The following is a 19,369-nucleotide window of genomic DNA, read 5'->3' as shown; positions in this document are numbered from 1 at the left end:
TTCAGAAACAATTGAAGGAGGCCTTGGGTATTAGGTGTCTCTCAACACTTATCAAAACACTACTTTGCAAATGAAGTTGAACACATGCAACTGTTAGGATCCACATTACCTCCTTATTTATAACCTATGGATACTAAATAAATTGCAAAATTTTGTCCAGCAGTTTCAGATGATGATGCAAGCTCCGAGTCTGGAATACACTGAGCACAAAGATTTGGACAAACAATGGCACTCTCCTTGGGGCTCCACTGTGGTTGATGATGTAGCTCCTGCATTTAAAACGATAGTGGAGGAGAATTATTTATCATCTTCAACATTTCATCTAGACGATACAAACGAGAATAGATTGCAATGGTGGACACAGAGAAAGAACCTTGATCACCACCGTCTTGGCAAATTGGTGAGGTAGGTTTTCACTCCCTTCTTACCCTAAGTTTGTATATCCATGTATGGAGTTACAAAGGTTCTTTAGTTTGCATTTGGGAATAGGGGCCAAGTACCCAATTCCCATCCATCAAAATTCATTTATAGAATTTACATCACTCATCTCTCATCTCTAATTGTTTTGGATTTTGACATGGTAGTTAAAGATCAAGAATTTCAACTGTTGCTATGTTAATGGTTGCTGAAAGTGCATAAACATTATAGCATTATGCACCACTAAATTATTTATTTTATCTTCTGGAAATTCATTTTTTTAATAGATTGTCAACATACCATGCCTTTTATATGCTAAGGACTTGGAAGATTTATGGTTGGGTCCCTGGAGATACTTGCTTTTGGGGGAATGTTTGGACTGTGAACGCCTGGATTTGATACACAAGAAGCTGGTGCATGATCTAAAATGTAAAAGTCAAATCGATGTAAATAAGAGCCTTCTTAAAATTATTGTTTGGAGTGCCAGATATTCCCATGGAAGAGAAGAATGTTTTTTGCAGCTATGTTTACACAAAGGCCGTTTTATTGGTAAAGTGGGATTTTATGATGAAAAAACAATGTGTAAGGTATTCTCTAACCACTATCTATTCCTTGGATTGAGTTATGACCCTACTTTTGTGTTACAGACATATGGGGCCATTGAAGTCCATGAAATATGGCTCTTTATTAAAAGCTATCTACAAGTCCATGAAATATGGCTTCTTTGTTTCTTGTCCCCTATGGAACTGCTATGAATTCATCCACCTCTTAGCCTGAATCTCATCAATTTATGCATACGTCAGTATGATGTAGTGGAATTTTTAGAACCTAGACCTTATCACTTTTTTTTTCCTTGTGGATGATTCTAATTAAGTAGCCTAGTTTCATCTCTTTCTTTACATTTCCAAGCTACTTCATCATTATTTGTTTTGCTATGCATCAACCGGTAGTAGTTTGTTTTGCTACCGGTAACATGTGCCCATTTGGGTTTTGGGGAAAAAATTTGGCAGTGTCAACCGGTCGAGGAACACCCTCAACCGGTCTCAAATTGGTTTGCAACCGGTTGCCATTGGCCATTTTGGGACGTGCATCAAGAAATGGCCAGTGTCTACCGGTTGCATTTAACCGGTCCACCGGTTAAGACTTACTACAAGCTTTTCCCAACTCTTTTCATTCCTGCTAGCAATAGATGGCAGAGGCAAGCTTGGTCATTTAAACGGTGATGTGAGCAAACCAGGAGCACCACAAAATGAGAGTCACTTCCACCAAATCTTTGTGTATGCCAATAAGCACCACAAAATGCCCGATCACATCCTAAACCTGCGAGAGAAGGAAAGATAAGGAATGATTGCATATCTAGAAGCACTTCAACATATCTCAAAGTATCTATGATCATCATTTTATTCCTCAAGCAATTAATTCTACTTCAAAAGAATATGAAAATATTTTGAGTTTAGAACAAAGGATACCCTTAAATATAAACTTGTTTATTCCACTTTTACAAAGATTACAATTTAAACCAAAGTTTAAAGTCCAAAACCTCGATTCAAACAACCCAAACTGTTGGTCAATATTTACATAATAATAGATAGTACCCTAGATACAAGCAGAATCCTTGCCTGATTTCAAGATAGAAATTGTAATATGGAAAGCAAACTCACAAATAGCCATCAAGACAACAAAACCAACAAAATAACAATAGTGTTGGTAAGTATTTACAGTGTTGTGGTACACCAATATCATTTCTGGAAGGCATCATTCCTCCACATGCATGGCATTGTAGGTGGACAGTGTTAGGGTTGCACAGGAATCCAGCATATTCAGCACCTGATGTTTGTAAATGAATTAGTTAAAATATATTACAAACAAAAAAATCAAGCAGCAAAACATCTCAGGACCAAATATTCACAATTCATAAGAAGCCATTGAATGAACCTTACACTTTGTCTATATCATTACTTAAAAAAGAATTTTCATGAGATTATCTAAATCATGCAAGTAACAGTCATCAATACATGATAGCAACTTCTTGCAGTAATACAACTAATAAATAATGCAACAGAACAACCAGTTCAGATTGATGGTAAGTAAATGTGTGCATGCCATATTGCAGTCGATCAAATCAATTAAGCATACAATTTCCGAACATATTATTCTGTAGATAGTTAATATTACCACATTGAGGGCATGGAAACTCCAATTCTTCACTTTCCTCATTTAGTCATGAATGTGCCCGTTTCCAACCAATCATGGAAATCTTGTGAATACAACTCGGTACCAGAAGTTGGTGGGAAAACTGATTTATTTATCTCACACCCGACCAGATATTGCATTTGCAGTCAACATAGTAAGTCAATTTTTGCACTCACACTATGAAGTACATCTTGAGGCAGTTAACACTTTTTAAATTCAATAATAATAATAATAATATTAATTTTAGTTCTTTTCATATATTAATTTGTCTTTTGTGATTTTTTTAATAAATAATTTTTTTTTTTTTTTTTTTTGCTTTCCAAGAATTTTTGTTGATTTTTTCATAAGGTCTATAACTTTAAATTAAACAAGCTTGAATATATATGTTTGTAATAATCTTATATTATATTAGTACTTAAACACAATTGTATGTCATTTTTTTATGTTTAATAATAAATTTTCAATATTAAAGTTAGAATCTATAAGAAAATCAACAAAAACAATATATCAATTTAGAAATTATGAAATCTAAAATTTATATAAAAAGGTAAAAAGAAAAAATTATTTATGAATATTAAATAAATGAGATTTAAAATAACATACTGGTTCTATGAAAATTTTAAAAATAACTAAGATATGAAAAAAAAAAAAAAAAAACATGTTAAGTGTAAATTGGTGATAATTTAAAATCGAGACAAGGAAAAGGACAAAAATCGATGCGTTGACCGCGTTGACCGTGCCGCTGCCGGTCGATCGGGTGACTTACCGGTCGACCGGTTCATTGGGGTGAGAATTTAAAGCGCCTCCCGCGCCTCAGTTTCTCACTCATTTCTTCTGGTGCTTCAAGCCTTGTGTCGTTCCAGCTCCCCTCAAGGGATTTTATACGCCATTACAGCCTTCTGAGACGTACGGATTGGATTGTGGAGTCTAGGGTTTTGGATTTTGGGACTCAGGGCTACGCATTTGGGCGATTTCCTCCTCAGTTGGCGCGTCAGAGCCTGCGTCAGTGTATTCCCGCTCTTGAGGCCTTTCAGGTGTGTGTGCATCCCTCTCTTCAGCCTCATCTCCTTCATCTCAGCCTTTCGGATGGCACCTAGGAGAGAGTCAGCTGCTTCCAGGGCTCAGGGCAAGCGCCCTGCTGAGCCATCTCAGCCAGATCAGTCCGAGGCTCGCCGAAAGGCGAGGTACGACACCGCTCTTTTCGCTTTTGTCGAAGACTACCAGAGATATAAACAAAAATTTGCCCAGAAGAAAGTTGTTCCAGGGAGAAGCATCAATTTCTCCCAGCTTAAGTACTTTGGATTTGAGGAGATTTTTGGACGGATGAGATGGCTGCCAGTGGTGACTATTTCGGAGTCTATCTTCCCGACTCTGATTCGCACTTTCTACTCACGGGTGACCTACGGGGTTGGAGGACCGATCACGTCGACTGTCAGAGGAGTTGAGATCACCTTGAGTCCGGAGAGCATTTGCCGGATTTTCGATATACCATCAGTTGGACTCAGGGTGTATGAGTCCAAGGTGTGGCCCACGGTGCCGGGATTTGAGCCCAGAGAGGCTATTCAGAGGCTGTGTGGACTTGCCGATGCCCAGGGGATGGGCAAACCCTCTGCACATAGCCTGACAGTGATTAGCCGTATCCTTCATCACATGGTGTGCACCATTCTGTTGCCACGGGGCGGACATCTAGACGAGGTAGCCTACCTCGAGGCTTTCATAGTGGATTCCATTTTGACAGGGAGACGGATTCATGTCGGGTACCTGATGATGATGCATATGATATCTTGCTGTGAGAGCAAGACCCGCGTCCTCCCCTATGGTCGCTTCCTCACGAGAGTATTCAAGGATGCCGGGGTTGATTTGAGCCGCGAGACAGATTTCGAGGCCCCAACCACGTATGACACATATGACGAGCAGTCTCTTGCCCGTATGAAGTTTGAGAAGGCCCCTGATGGCTCTTGGATCAGGAGAGCTGAGCGACCACCGCCACAGGACCAGGGGTAGGGACAGCTGCATCCTGTAGATGAGGAGGAGGCCGAGATTGGAGAGATGGAGGGTGGGCTAGACCCTCAGAGGGACTTTGAGCAGAGCATGCCTGAGTGCGACATTCCTCCTCCTGAGCCGATGATATCTAAGCCGGCATACACAGCTGGACCATCTGAGCCTTCTCACGCAGAGATACCATTTCAGGCACCTCACGCACCCGATCATGCACCTTGGATGGATTTATCCGCTCAGATCAGTTCTCTCGGGACTCGTATGGAGGAGCTTGCAGTCGTCAATGATACTCGTTTCCACTCTATGGAGGATCGCATAGATGAGTATCAGACCGGCTTCACCTCTCAGTTTGAGCATCTCGATCAGAGACTTGGGCATCTTCAGGAGCGTATGGATCACCAACATGAGGAGATGATGGCCTACCTTCGCTCAGTGTTTCCTCCACCTCCGCCTTGATATCTTCGAGACCCCCCCCCCCCCCCCCCTCCCCTTCGTTTGTTTTTTATGTTACCAAAGGGTCTAGGGGACATGAGGACACATGCATGACATTTCCATATCATTAGTCTTGTGTTGTGTATATGCGATATTATTATATATGATATGATATTTTCGGAATTCACATTGTCTCCTACTGAAATTTTGCATGTCATTTAAAATTTTTGCTTTAATTGATCCATGTTTGGATTGAGGGGGAGATTTCTTCTCTCCTAGATAAGGAAGGTTTGTCATCATCAAATAGGGGGAGATTGTTAGCCGAAGGGTGCCCCTAATCGGGTTTTGATGATAACAAACCATGGTTAAGTGATTAATTGTTTTAAATTCTCAGGTATAAACTCGAAAATTCATCAAAGGACTAAATGGATACATGATCGAGACGCTTCAAAGACTTGAGATCATAGGAAATAAATGTAGGATGATAGCACGAGTGCACTTAGGATGTTCATACCTTTTCATGCATCTTAGAAAACTCGGTTTATTCTTTAAAACTTGATTTTCTTTAAAACCAGATTTTTATCAAACATACCTTAGGAAAATTGATTATAAATTGGTATATTAATTCACCTAAAGACCTTGCCTAAGTAGTACAAAAGAAAGGAATTTTCAAAAGGAAGGTTTTTGGGGTAAAAATGCTCAACCGGTCGACTCTATGTATCAGCCGGTCGACCGGTTTATCATGTCCGGTCCATACCGGTCGAGGAGTGTCATAAACACACTCTCTCATCTAATGGTTTAGCCTGTCAGCAGCTAGTGTCAGCTGCACCATCAAGTCATCCATCCTGTCTTTCTTTCCCCTAAACTTGGAAGTATTACAGAGTTGAGAGTTTACATATTTTGAGAGCCTCGCTGTAAGTCACTATAAACTAATTCTTTTCTCCATAGCTATTGATCTAATACTCTGAAACCTAGACATATGACTCAGCCTCAAATCTAGATGTTTTAGGTCACCCCTCCATGGAGGGCAGGAAAATATTCTAGGTACATTATCCCAGGGCATAGTTGTGACCACACTGATCATTATGCGAGAAGTCGTATTAGAGTTGTCATTTGACATAAAGTGAGGATACTTTAGTATCAAAATTATTCATTTTTTTCGGCAATACCTGGCATTAGCACTTTCATTTTGTGAAATGGCATGATTTAAGACACTTTCTGGAGTCACTAATTGCAGAAGAGTTAAAAGTCCTTTGTCTCATGGTTTGGCATGGGAGGGTTAGGTTTCAACTTAGACACTTAAAAGAACCGTGTTGGTTTCCTGAATTTCAACAAGAAAACACATTATACGAACTCAAATAATGTGGCATAACACAACAAAGTAGTGTAAGTCCAGCAGAAAAAACAAGAAAAAAGGACATGAAAGCCATTTATGTATCTCTCCCATATCACTCACTGCACTGCACCTCTACTAACACTATCTCTTGTGGCCCTTGCTTTGCCTTTCCCTAGCAACAACTTAATGCCCACATTTTGGTAAAGTTTGTGAGTAGAGCTACTAATATTCTCAAAAACTTTTCATGGATTAGTAGTGAAGTTCTTCAGTACTTAATTTGTTGTATAAAATTTATATTTTAGTAAAATACCCGAACTTGTTTAATTGTGAAAATCCAAAATCAATCAAATTAATATATTAATACTAACGGGTCTTTCGTAAAACTTAAGACATTTCAGTAATTAATTTACTTTATCAAATTTAAGGTTTAATAAAGTTCAGATATCGAAGAATAAAAAAACATGGTACTAAGTTTTCTTTTTTTTAAAAATAAAATAAACAAATACATGTTAAATTAAAGTTCTCTATTCACAACAACCTAGGACACATATTCTAGATATTTCTGTTTTTAGTAAAAAATCTCATCTCTTGCAAAACCACAAACCTGATGCAACAGCAACATTATTGAAAATAACAAAAAAGCAATGGTTATTAAATCAGAAATGAAAAGGAAAATATTAAGGTTCACATGATCTGTAATTAACAGAGAGGGGTTTATGCTCATTCCTATATATACCTAAATCCACATGGATCAAAGTTAGGCCAGACGTTGTCATACTGAAAATAAATGTAAAGATAAAGAACTACGACCATAGAGTTTGTTTGGAAATGAAAGAATGGCAACTTCCCTTTTCTTGATGATTGGAGGAACAATGGTCATTTCTGCATTTTTTGATTCTCTGATAGTTACCAACCGGTCGACAAAATGCATCAACCGGTACCAAGTTGTTTTGCTACCGGTAGCAACTGATCAGTTTGGGTGGTGCATGCAGAAATGACCAGTGTCTACCGGTCGAGTGCACAGATCAACCGGTTGACATTTACCGGTCGACCGGTTAAATATTGATACACTCGGGTGCGATATGCTTGCCTGCTTGCATAAATTATCGTACTAAGTTTTAGCCCTCTTGTTCCTTATTAACGCCATTCCTGATTTACTATTTTAAATACATTTTTTGCACAATTAGATCATCTCAAATTAATTTGTGTAACTTGTGAATTTATGGTATGGAAGTTCCTTAAAGGAGACTTCAGATTCACCTCCCCTTGTTGCTGCTGCGTCTATTGGGCTCATGGGCCTCGTTGGTGTAAATGTGGACAAATTTGTGGAATTTTTGGGAATGTTGTAGAAATTTGGTATGTGGGGTGTTGACGAATCTTTGGGCTTTTATTCCAATAAATGCATGAGATTGATTTTGATCCATGATTATATAAAGAGGGATCCAAGCATAGCATTGGTTATGGTTTTCAACTAATCAAGATATTTATAGAAAGAGATGTATAAATTTTCTTGTCGTATTTTATAAATTTGGTAACTTCATTTTTTGGAACTGGTGCCACTCGGCTTGTGTATATAGTACAAAGACCTTTGCATGCCTGAAGTTAAAATTGAATAGATTCATATTAGTCCACTTAGAACACTATCAGCAACATGGGTACTAATAATATCAAATCAGCAATTTCTCCAGTAACAGAGAATGGCAATGTGTGTGTGTGTGTGTTTGTGTGTGTGTGAGAGAGAGAGAGAGAGATAGAGAGAGAGGACACCTCATTAATGTCACACTGCTTATCAGCTTCAATATAAATACAACCCTTTACATGATCAACTAAAAAAACAGATATTATCTGCAGCTTAGTTCCTAGTGACTGCAAGTCAACGTAATTATTCATAAGACAGAAAGCTGAAAGCCTCTCCCGTCCAACCTACAGCCAAGATATTCTTCAGGTCAACTCAACAAATGAAAGGAGCGTAAAAGGGGAGGGATTGCTCAAGGCATTCCAAATTCAGATCTCAAATTATTAAACATTGTACCATGCACTTGACTTTCCAGATCGTTGGATCCTTAATAGAAGGGATAAGCGAGTTTCTGTTTCACTGATCTTTTCGTCTCATAATCATCTTCAGCATAGGTAACAAATTTAGAACCATCCTTGTAACATTCTTCTACCATCTTTTCAAGATCTTCCTCACTCAGCTCCTTTTCATTGGGAAAAAATGGAAGGTTATGGGCTTTTCCAGCTTCGTTCTTAACTTTTTGGCCTGTATTGAATTAATCCGCTTCAAAATCTGTTCCCAAAGACGGAAAAACAGAATTATCAATCTATATAACACATTGATAGGATGAAGTAATGCAAGATAAATTATCAATCTTAACTTTTAGCCCTGTATTGAATTCATCCTCCAAAAAATATGTTCCCAAAGACGAAAAAACAGAATTATCAATCTATATAACACATTGGTAGGATGAAGTAATGCAAGATAAACCAAAATTATCCCCTACCGTAACAACGAAACATGATGCCTAAACATCACCACATCCACTAATTTTTATTTTTTATATAAGTAATAAATTTTCTTACCAAATGCGTAAAAAGAGAGCAAGAGTATCAGCACATCCATTAATATAATCAATGGACTCTTACCAAATGCGTAAAATATGCTTGTGTATAAAAATTCAGACTAGCCAGCTACAATTTACATCTTCCATGGGTTTTCATTTTTCCTCGACCAGTACTCGACCGGACGCCATAAGCCAGTCGACCGATCCATCAACAGGTTGACCGGTTGATCTAATCCTCGACCGGTTGAGTTTTTTTGGCCTCGAAAAACCTATTTTCTAATTCCTTTCTTTTCTAAAACTTATGGAAGGTCTTTAGGTGAGTTAATATGCGAATTTTGAATCAATTTGCCTAAGGTCTATTTGATAAAACTCGGGTTTTAAAGAAAATCAAGTTTTAAATAAAAAACCGAGTTTTCTAAGGTGCATGAAAAGGTATGAACATCCTAAGTGCACTCATGCTATCATCTTACATTCATTTCCTATGATGTCAAGTATTCCAATCGTCTCGATATTGTATCCATTTGGTCCTTTGATGAATTTCGTAGTTAATACTTGAGATTCTTAAACATTAAACCAATTAGTTACTTAACCATAGTTTGTTATCATCGAAACCCGATTAGGAGAACCCTTGGGCTAACAAGCTCCCTCTATTTGATGATGACAAACCTTGGTTATCTAGGATAGAAAGAAATCTCCCCCTCAAACCAATCATGGATCAATCAAATGATAAGCAATGTAAAACACGAAGAATCAATTGATAAAAATATCATATCATATCATATATATATGGAAATCTCACATGTACAATAAGATAGATATGACATTGATAACAATGACATGCATGAGAGACTAATAGATCCTATAGATCGTACATCCTATAAATATCTCCCCCTTTGGCAACATAAAAAAGAAACGAAGGGGGATCCCAAACACACTCATGGCTGAGGAGGTGGTGGTGGAAACACAGAACGTATGTAAGCCATCATCTCCTCGTCAACGTTATTATCTTTGTAAAAAAGGGGAAAAAAATAATAATTTGATATTATTATTGTAACATGTACAAAATTAAATAAAATGAAGTTATTAAATAAATTAATTTAAACTATAAATATTATAAAAATAATAAATTGGATTTAGATTAGGTTTGGGTTGTTCGAATTTTTATTTGTATTTCACCTTAATTAAGTTTGGGGAAAAAAAATTGTACCCTAAGATTATAAATAATTGTCGAACCTTATCCAAAAAAAGGTTGGCTTAAGTCATGACAACTTGCCTAAATTGCACCTCCTAATTCCGATTATCCAAAAAAGACTTGATGGCCTATTGAAGAAAAAGGATCAAATCTCAATAACCCCTTAAATGAGGATTCAACATAAGATCAACATTTTTTAAACAAGTAAATTTTGGAACGACTTTGTGGGATTGAAAGAAACTAACAAAAACCAACAAAGGTACAAAAACTGATACATATGGTGGTAGCATAAGGTTATATAATTCATTAGTTACTTCAAATGCAATTATTATGATCTGTGCGAACGGTCATTTATTATTTTATTCATGTTCGTTATGTCCATGTTGAATTGTGTTATTTAACTAAAAATTGCATCAAATGCATTGGAAGCCTATGTCTATACATGATAAGATTTGGTTTTTTAAGGATCACAAGGTTCGTTTGGTGTTTGATGTCAGCTTGTCTGTGGGTAAGCCTATGTCTTGATCTATGTTGTTGGGAATAGTAACAAAGAGAAGTCATATGTCATGATCTAATCGCCATATCACATACCTAAATGAAAACAAAATGAATTTTATTAACCGGTCGACCGGTTAACTTCTGCCGGATGCGTACTTTTCTCAACCGGTAGCCACTGGCCCTTTTGGTTGCTGGATTCTCAAATGGACAGTGGCTACCGGTTGAGAAAAGTAAGAAACCGGTAGAAGATAACCGGTCGACCGATTAACATTTCCTTGTATAAGTTGTAATTTGTTTGGATTCCCCTATAGATTTGTGTATTGATAGGCCATTTGGTATTTTGCTACATGTAATTGCTCTTTCTTTGAAGGGACATCATTGTGGTAAACGAACATCCATATAAACCAACCTTTAGTTGCGTGCAAGCGGGTATATATTTTATGTGAAGGTGCGTTAATAATAAAGGTCGAATTGAATATAAATAATTTAAACTATAAATATTATAAAAATATTAAATTGGATTTTGAATCCTCACATTCTTCGTACCCTCCCAATTCTCCAAAAATACTAAAAAATTCAAAAATATTAAAAAATTCACAAGGGTACGAAGAATGTGAGGAATCCTCACATTCTTCGTACCCTCCCAATTCTCCACTTCTTTGGATTTTTTAAAAATATTTGGGGCATCATATGGCTTGGATGTTGTTTAAGTTGGTTCGTTACACTTAGAAGGTGGTCAAATGACATCCGAAAAAATCGAAATCCAAAAATACTAAAAAATTCACAAGGGTACGAAGAATGTGAGGAATCCTCACATTCTTCGTACCCTCCCAATTCTCCACTTATTTGGACTTTTTAAAAATATTTGGGGCATCATATGGCTTGGATGTTGTTTAAGTTGGTCCGTTACACTTAGAAGGTGGTCAAATGACATCCAGAAAAATCGAAATCCAAAAATACTAAAAAATTCACAAGGGTATGAAGAATGTGAAGAATCCTCACATTCTTCGTACCCTCCTAATTCTCCACTTCTTTGGACTTTTTAAAAATATTTGGGGCATCATATGGCTTGGATGTTGTTTAAATAGGTCCGTTACACTTAGAAGGTGGTCAAATGACATCCGGAAAAATCGAAATCAAAAAATACTAAAAAATTCACAAGGGTACGAAGAATGTGAGGAATCCTCACATTCTTCGTACCTTCCCAATTCTCCACTTCTTTGGACTTTTTAAAAATATTTGGGGCATCATATGGCTTGGATGTTGTTTAAATAGGTCCGTTACACTTAGAAGGTGGTCAAATGACATCCGGAAAAATCGAAATCCAAAAATACTAAAAAATTCACAAGGGTACGAAGAATGTGAGGAATCCTCACATTCTTCGTACCCTCCCAATTCTCCACTTATTTGGACTTTTTAAAAATATTTGGGGCATCATATGGCTTGTATGTTGTTTAAGTTGGTCCGTTACACTTAGAAGGTGGTCAAATGACATCCGGAAAAATCGAAATCCAAAAATACTAAAAAATTCACAAGGGTATGAAGAATGTGAGGAATCCTCACATTCTTCGTACCCTCCCAATTCTCCACTTCTTTGGACTTTTTAAAAATATTTGGGGCATCATATGGCTTGGATGTTGTTTAAGTTGGTCCGTTACACTTAGAAGGTGGTCAAATGACATCCGAAAAAATCGAAATACAAAAATACTAAAAAATTCACAAGGGTACGAAAAATGTGAGGAATCCTCACATTCTTCGTACCCTCCCAATTCTCCACTTCTTTGGACTTTTTAAAAATATTTGGGGCATCATATGGCTTGGATGTTGTTTAAGTTGGTCCGTTACACTTAGAAGGTGGTCAAATGACATCCGGAAAAATCGAAATCAAAAAATACTAAAAAATTCACAAGGGTACGAAGAATGTGAGGAATCCTCACATTCTTCGTACCCTCCCAATTCTCCACTTCTTTGGACTTTTTAAAAATATTTGTGGCATCATATGGCTTGGATGTTGTTTAAGTTGGTCCGTTACACTTAGAAGGTGGTCAAATGACATCCGGAAAAATCGAAATCCAAAAATACTAAAAAATTCACAAGGGTACGAAGAATGTGAGGAATCCTCACATTCTTCGTACCCTCCCAATTCTCCACTTCTTTGGACTTTTTAAAAATATTTGGGGCATCATATGGCTTGGATGTTGTTTAAATAGGTCCGTTACACTTAGAAGGTGGTCAAATGACATCCGGAAAAATCGAAATCCAAAAATACTAAAAAATTCACAAGGGTACGAAGAATGTGAGGAATACTCACATTCTTCGTACCCTCTCAATTCTCCACTTCTTTGGACTTTTTAAAAATTTTTGGGGCATCATATGGCTTGGATGTTGTTTAAGTAGGTTCGTTACACTTAGAAGGTGGTCAAATGACATCCGGAAAAATCGAATTCCAAAAATACTAAAAAATTCACAAGGGTACGAAGAATGTGAGGAATTCTCATATGCTTCGTACCCTCCAGATTCTCCCCTTGTTTGAAGTTTTTAAACTTTTTTGGATTTAATATGGCTTGGATATTGTTTAAATCAGTTCATTATACTTAGGAGGTGGTCAAATGATTTCCAGAAAAATCCAAATCTAAACATACTCAAAAAATTCTGTACATTTTGAGGGTGTGAAATGGATCGTAAAATTCAAAGTGGAAGTTTACCGAAAAAATATGTGAGGGGTTTGGATTTCCATATTGTTAGTAATTATACCTTTTTTGTATTTTCAATATTTCAACCAATTTTTTTTGAAAAGCTAAGAAATCTCAATTAATAATTAGTACACAACTAATTTAATTTTAATTTGATATATATTTTATAAAATTTAGTTCTAGTTTTCCTATTTTTTTAAGTTCATAAACCAATTATATTGCTTTTCACACTTCAAATATTAGTCAAATTTTTTTCAACAAATTATTTGATGTTAAAATAAAATAAATTTACTTTTCCTTAATTTCTAAATTATATCACCAAATTCTTTATAATTTTTTTTATTTTAAATTTAATTTTTATGTGGGGTTTAATCACTTTATAGTACAAAAATAAATAAACTGTAATTTATTTTTTCAAAATTTTCTTTATTTATTATTTGATGTTAAAATAAATTAAATTTACTTTTCCTTAATTTCTAAATTATATCACCAAATTCTTTATAATTTTTTTTATTTTAAATTTAATTTTTATGTGGGGTTTAATCACTTTATAGTACAAAAATAAATAAACTGTAATTTATTTTTTCAAAATTTTCTTTATTTATTATTTGATGTTAAAATAAATTAAATTTACTTTTCCTTAATTTCTAAATTATATCACCAAATTCTTTATAATTTTTTTTATTTTAAATTTAATTTTTATGTGGGGTTTAATCACTTTATAGTACAAAAATAAATAAACTGTAATTTATTTTTTCAAAATTTTCTTTATTTATTATTTGATGTTAAAATAAATTAAATTTACTTTTCCTTAATTTCTAAATTATATCACCAAATTCTTTATAATTTTTTTTATTTTAAATTTAATTTTTATGTGGGGTTTAATCACTTTATAGTACAAAAATAAATAAACTGTAATTTATTTTTTCAAAATTTTATTTATTTATTATTTGATGTTAAAATAAATTAAATTTACTTTTCCTTAATTTCTAAATTATATCACCAAATTCTTTATAATTTTTTTTTATTTTAAATTTAATTTTTATGTGGGGTTTAATCACTTTATAGTACAAAAATAAATAAACTGTAATTTATTTTTTCAAAATTTTCTTTATTTATTATTTGATGTTAAAATAAAATAAATTTACTTTTCCTTAATTTCTAAATTATATCACCAAATTCTTTATAATTTTTTTTATTTTAAATTTAATTTTTATGTGGGGTTTAATCACTTTATAGTACAAAAATAAATAAACTGTAATTTATTTTTTCAAAATTTTCTTTATTTATTATTTGATGTTAAAATAAAATAAATTTACTTTTCCTTAATTTCTAAATTATATCACCAAATTCTTTATAATTTTTTTTATTTTAAATTTAATTTTTATGTGGGGTTTAATCACTTTATAGTACAAAAATAAATAAACTGTAATTTATTTTTTCAAAATTTTCTTTATTTATTATTTGATGTTAAAATAAATTAAATTTACTTTTCCTTAATTTCTAAATTATATCACCAAATTCTTTATAATTTTTTTTATTTTAAATTTAATTTTTATGTGGGGTTTAATCACTTTATAGTACAAAAATAAATAAACTGTAATTTATTTTTTCAAAATTTTCTTTATTTATTATTTGATGTTAAAATAAATTAAATTTACTTTTCCTTAATTTCTAAATTATATCACCAAATTCTTTATAATTTTTTTTATTTTAAATTTAATTTTTATGTGGGGTTTAATCACTTTATAGTACAAAAATAAATAAACTGTAATTTATTTTTTCAAAATTTTCTTTATTTATTATTTGATGTTAAAATAAAATAAATTTACTTTTCCTTAATTTCTAAATTATATCACCAAATTCTTTATAATTTTTTTTATTTTAAATTTAATTTTTATGTGGGGTTTAATCACTTTATAGTACAAAAATAAATAAACTGTAATTTATTTTTTCAAAATTTTCTTTATTTATTATTTGATGTTAAAATAAATTAAATTTACTTTTCCTTAATTTCTAAATTATATCACCAAATTCTTTATAATTTTTTTATTTATTTTAAATTTAATTTTTATGTGGGGTTTAATCACTATGTAGTACAAAAATAAATAAACTGTAATTTATTTTTTCAAAATTTTCTTTATTTTTCTGTTTCATAAAAAAAAATTCCTAAACAAAATAATTACATTAAACAAATTTATAATTGGTTAATGTAATAAATGTAACAATGTGTGTTGCATGAAATTATTTCCCATGGCAACCGGTTGGGTGACTTGAAGAACAGGTTTTGTTTTTTTTTTCTTTTTTAAATGCCATGTGTCTCTACCCTATTAGCCCAAAAAAAGTTGGTATGGTACCGAAAAGTGCTTTTCGGTACCGTAGCAAGACCCTAAAAAATAACATAAATATATTTCATGGAGTGGACCAGTGTGTACTTAGTTGACCAGGACTGACGACAGCAATGACGTGGAATGATCAAAGCAATGACCTCTCGTGGAAGCAACCAGAGCATTGGATGCTCCATAACCAAACTTTACTTCACTCGCAAACTTGTGGCACAAGCTCATTAGTTTTAGTTCTATTATTTACTAGTAAAATTAAAATTTAATAAGTTTTTAAAAATAAATAAATGTGCTGATTTTTTTTTAATGCAGATATTATATATATAAAAGCTAAATTGCTTTCTATTTGATAATATTTTTGGATTTAAATATGATATTAATTTTAAAATTAAATTATTTTTGTACAAATGATAAAAATACAGGAATATGTCAACCGACAGTTTTAATTTTTTTTTTTAAAAAAGTGATTACATTAAAATGAGATTTGATAAATAAATTCTAGACTGATAAAAACCATATAGAAAAACTTAAAATATTGGAATTCTGGAATTCTGGAGAAAGAAAGAAAACTGAGATAATGATATAATATGGAAGGAAAGTGCATGCTGAGATAAGGAATGAGCATCACCACCTCCTAGAAATTTCCAAGGTTTTAACCCACTCTCTGAGATTTGCTATAAATACTTGACAATTTCCCTTGGGTTGTTCATCAATACTTGAGTCTGAATCTTATTGATCACAGTAGGAGCAATGGCAGACGAGATTATCTTGTTGGATTTCTGGCCTAGCATGTTTGGTATGAGGGTCAGACTTGCCCTGTCAGAGAAGGGCCTCAAGTATGAATATAAAGAGGAGGACCTTAGGAACAAGAGCCCTCTGCTTCTTGAGATGAATCCAGTTCATAAGAAAATCCCGGTTCTGATCCACAATGGAAAGCCCATTTGTGAGTCTCTGTTAATAGTTCAGTATATTGATGAGGTTTGGCACGATAAATCTCCGCTTTTGCCTAGTGACCCATACCAGAGAGCCCAGGCCAGGTTCTGGGCGGACTACGTAGACAAGAAGGTATGTCTTTGCTGTTGATTTAAAGCCTTTTTTTTCCATTGATTCATGGCGATTGGCTCAGATTTTGATAATGATGAGGGATTTGTCCAAAATGCTGGGTTCTTCTTCACACATTCTCTTCTGACATTAAGTTTTGTGGGCCTTGGGGTCTCAAACTAGAACTTTACTGATTCTCTTTGCTGCGTGTGCAACAAGACTCCACTTTGCATTTCTGATGTGGGTTTTCAGTTCTTTGTTATATATGGGTTTTCATTTCTTTGTTCTGCTGAATCTGAAGTCCGTTCTTTCCACCCAAAAAAGCAGATCTCAAGAATGCCTTTTCCCTCAAGAAAGGGGATCCAAAAACCAGTTTTTACAGCACAGTGTTTGGTTTTTTTTTGTTATCCTGATGTTCAACATTTTGCAGAGCAGTTCTTTTAATACATGTTTTGTTGCTTTGATCTCTTTCTTCTCATTTTCTAAAACCCACATTGAGGGGAAAAGCTTTAGCAAATGATACATTCTTTCAACTGATTCTGATATTTTTCTGCCACCGGCCCTTCATTTAATATGTTCCTAGTATATGAGATTTCTATGCTGAAGGGTCCTTAATAAACTTGTCCAACTATACAGAAAGTTGAAACTTGATGAAATGCTCCAAAAAAATAACCCTTTTCTCTCTTTGACTTTATTGTTTTCCACAGCTCTATGAACTTGGAAGGAAGATATGGTCAACCAAAGGAGAAGAGCAGGAAACAGCCAAGAAGGAATTCATAGAGTGCCTCAAGCTTCTGGAAGGAGAGCTTGGAGAGAAGCCTTACTTCGGCGGTGAAAAAATTGGGTTTGTGGATGTGGCTCTGGTGACCTTCTCTTGCTGGTTTCATGCATATGAGAGCTTTGGAAACTTCAGCATAGAGGCGGAGTGTCCCAAGTTGATAGCTTGGACCAAGAGGTGCATGGAAAAGGAGAGCGTGTCGTCTTCTCTGGAAGACCCACACAAGGTCCATGGCTTTGTTATGGGGATGAGAAAGAAGCTTGGCATAGAATAACTATTTTGTAGTGTTGCTGTGGTAATATTAGATATATGTGAGTGTTTGGCTGTTTGCTTAAGTTTTTGCTTTGAAATTGTATGGTTACTATTTGCAGTTGAAACCCCTTTTGGAGGGTTGGTGGGTTTGCTGGAAAGAAATGTTTTGAATTTGTTTTCATTTGTTTTGGACTGGACTAGAGAGGTGTTCTTTGTATTCCATCATTTCGTGTCATAAACAAGTATTAACACAAGTTGGATAAGGCATGCCTCTGGCCCTTTATGGTAACGTACAAAGATATCATGGGCCTACAAAGATATCATGGGCTACAGAATAGGTTAGGGCCCGCTTTTTAAATCACTTTTTTTAACTAATATGTTTGGCAAAAGATGTTCTTCAATAATTTAATTCATCTTCCTTGTCGGTCATTTTAAGTAACAAGAAAATGAAAAAGAAATAAGAGAAAAGTTCAATCACGTTCCATAATGTTTGTTTTTGAAAATTGCTTTTATGTTAAACAAACAAAAATAATTTTTTAAAATTTTATAAAATTTTATAAAATAAGGATGTTTGACAAGTTATTTTGAAATTGGTTTTTCTTTTAAAAAAAAATAATTTTTCTATGTTGATTTTGTAAAAATATTCTAAATTTAATTAATAGAAATTTAATTGAGGTCTTATAAAAAATGAAATTAGTTTTAAATTATAAATAAATTAAAAATAGTATAATATATCAGCGTGGACCTATTTTTTTTACGTGCGTCCTCACTCGACGATGAGACTCGTTTTTTATTTATTTGGTGAAAAATATGATTTTTAGAAAAAGATTTGAAGTCCTCATTGATTTTTGTTTTATTTTTCAAGGGAAAGACAAAATAAAAAATAAAAACCCTAAATATGATTTCTGAAGGAAAAATAGGTTTGTGAAAAATCGAGTTTGGGTTTGGGGATCAAGTTACTTATTAGGAAGGTATGGTAATGAGTTATAACACCCCTCTAAGCTCGTTTATGTACGACCTCTACTAAATGAATTAAGGAAATTGTGACAATTAATTAATTAATTATAGATACCAAGAAAAATAATCATGTAAATGAGTATGTACAAGTCAAGGTGAAAATTAATATACACAAAAATAATGATGAAATCTAATTACAAGAATACACAAAATAAATAACAAAAGAATTATGCAAAAATAATTTATTGAACTAAATAAAAAATATTAAAAAAATAGTTTTCAAGAAATTTCGAAGGATTTTATTAAAAATGATTTTTAATTAATGATTTTAATTTTTTTTATTTACAAAAAAGAAGTTTCAATTTATTTTCAATTAATGATTTGATTCAATTTCATTTGTATTTAATTTTTTTTAAAAAAAAAGTTATTTGCACTTATTATATCAAAAGAATTTATTACAAAATTTCAATTTGGTAATAAAAATGATTTTTACTTGCTTTTACAAAAAAAATTACAATTTTATTTACGAAAGTATTTCACTTTGTTTTAATTTGAGAAAAGTGACTTATACAAATTATTAAAAAGAATATAACTTTATTTGCAAAAGAATTTTTAATTAAAAATTAATTTTTGGGACAACTTTATTTACAAAATAATGTTTGGACAATTTTTATTAAAC

General features: G+C 33.4%; 1 protein-coding gene and 1 long non-coding RNA gene across 3 annotated transcripts in view; one reads left to right on the top strand and one right to left on the bottom strand.

Moving 5' to 3' along the window:
- Nucleotides 1–17,914, top strand: part of LOC100245600 (probable glutathione S-transferase) — a 42,135-nt gene extending 24,221 nt beyond the window's left edge. Inside the window, exons 1-2 of one of the 2 annotated variants that reach the window (XM_002262731.5) lie at nt 16,213–16,727; nt 17,411–17,914. In XM_002262731.5, coding sequence (XP_002262767.1) covers nt 16,413–16,727; nt 17,411–17,755 — 660 coding nt within the window. In that variant the 5' untranslated portion in view covers nt 16,213–16,412 and the 3' untranslated portion in view covers nt 17,756–17,914. Of the gene's footprint in view, nt 1–16,212; nt 16,728–17,410 lie in introns of those variants that run through there. The other variant, XM_059735663.1, reaches the window with a different exon arrangement.
- Nucleotides 1,668–2,653, bottom strand: LOC104877717 (uncharacterized). The gene is made up of 3 exons (XR_784706.3): nt 2,593–2,653; nt 2,137–2,244; nt 1,668–1,737 (listed from the first exon to the last, which is right to left on the bottom strand). It is a non-coding gene; the product is annotated as an uncharacterized LOC104877717 (long non-coding RNA).
- Nucleotides 17,915–19,369: the final 1,455 nt, after the last annotated feature.

Source organism: Vitis vinifera, chromosome 19, assembly GCF_030704535.1.
Source record: "Vitis vinifera cultivar Pinot Noir 40024 chromosome 19, ASM3070453v1".
Classification (NCBI taxonomy): Eukaryota; Viridiplantae; Streptophyta; class Magnoliopsida; order Vitales; family Vitaceae; genus Vitis; species Vitis vinifera.
The sequence above is the reverse complement of the archived record's forward strand: the minus strand, read 5'-3'. Positions and strand labels throughout refer to the sequence as shown.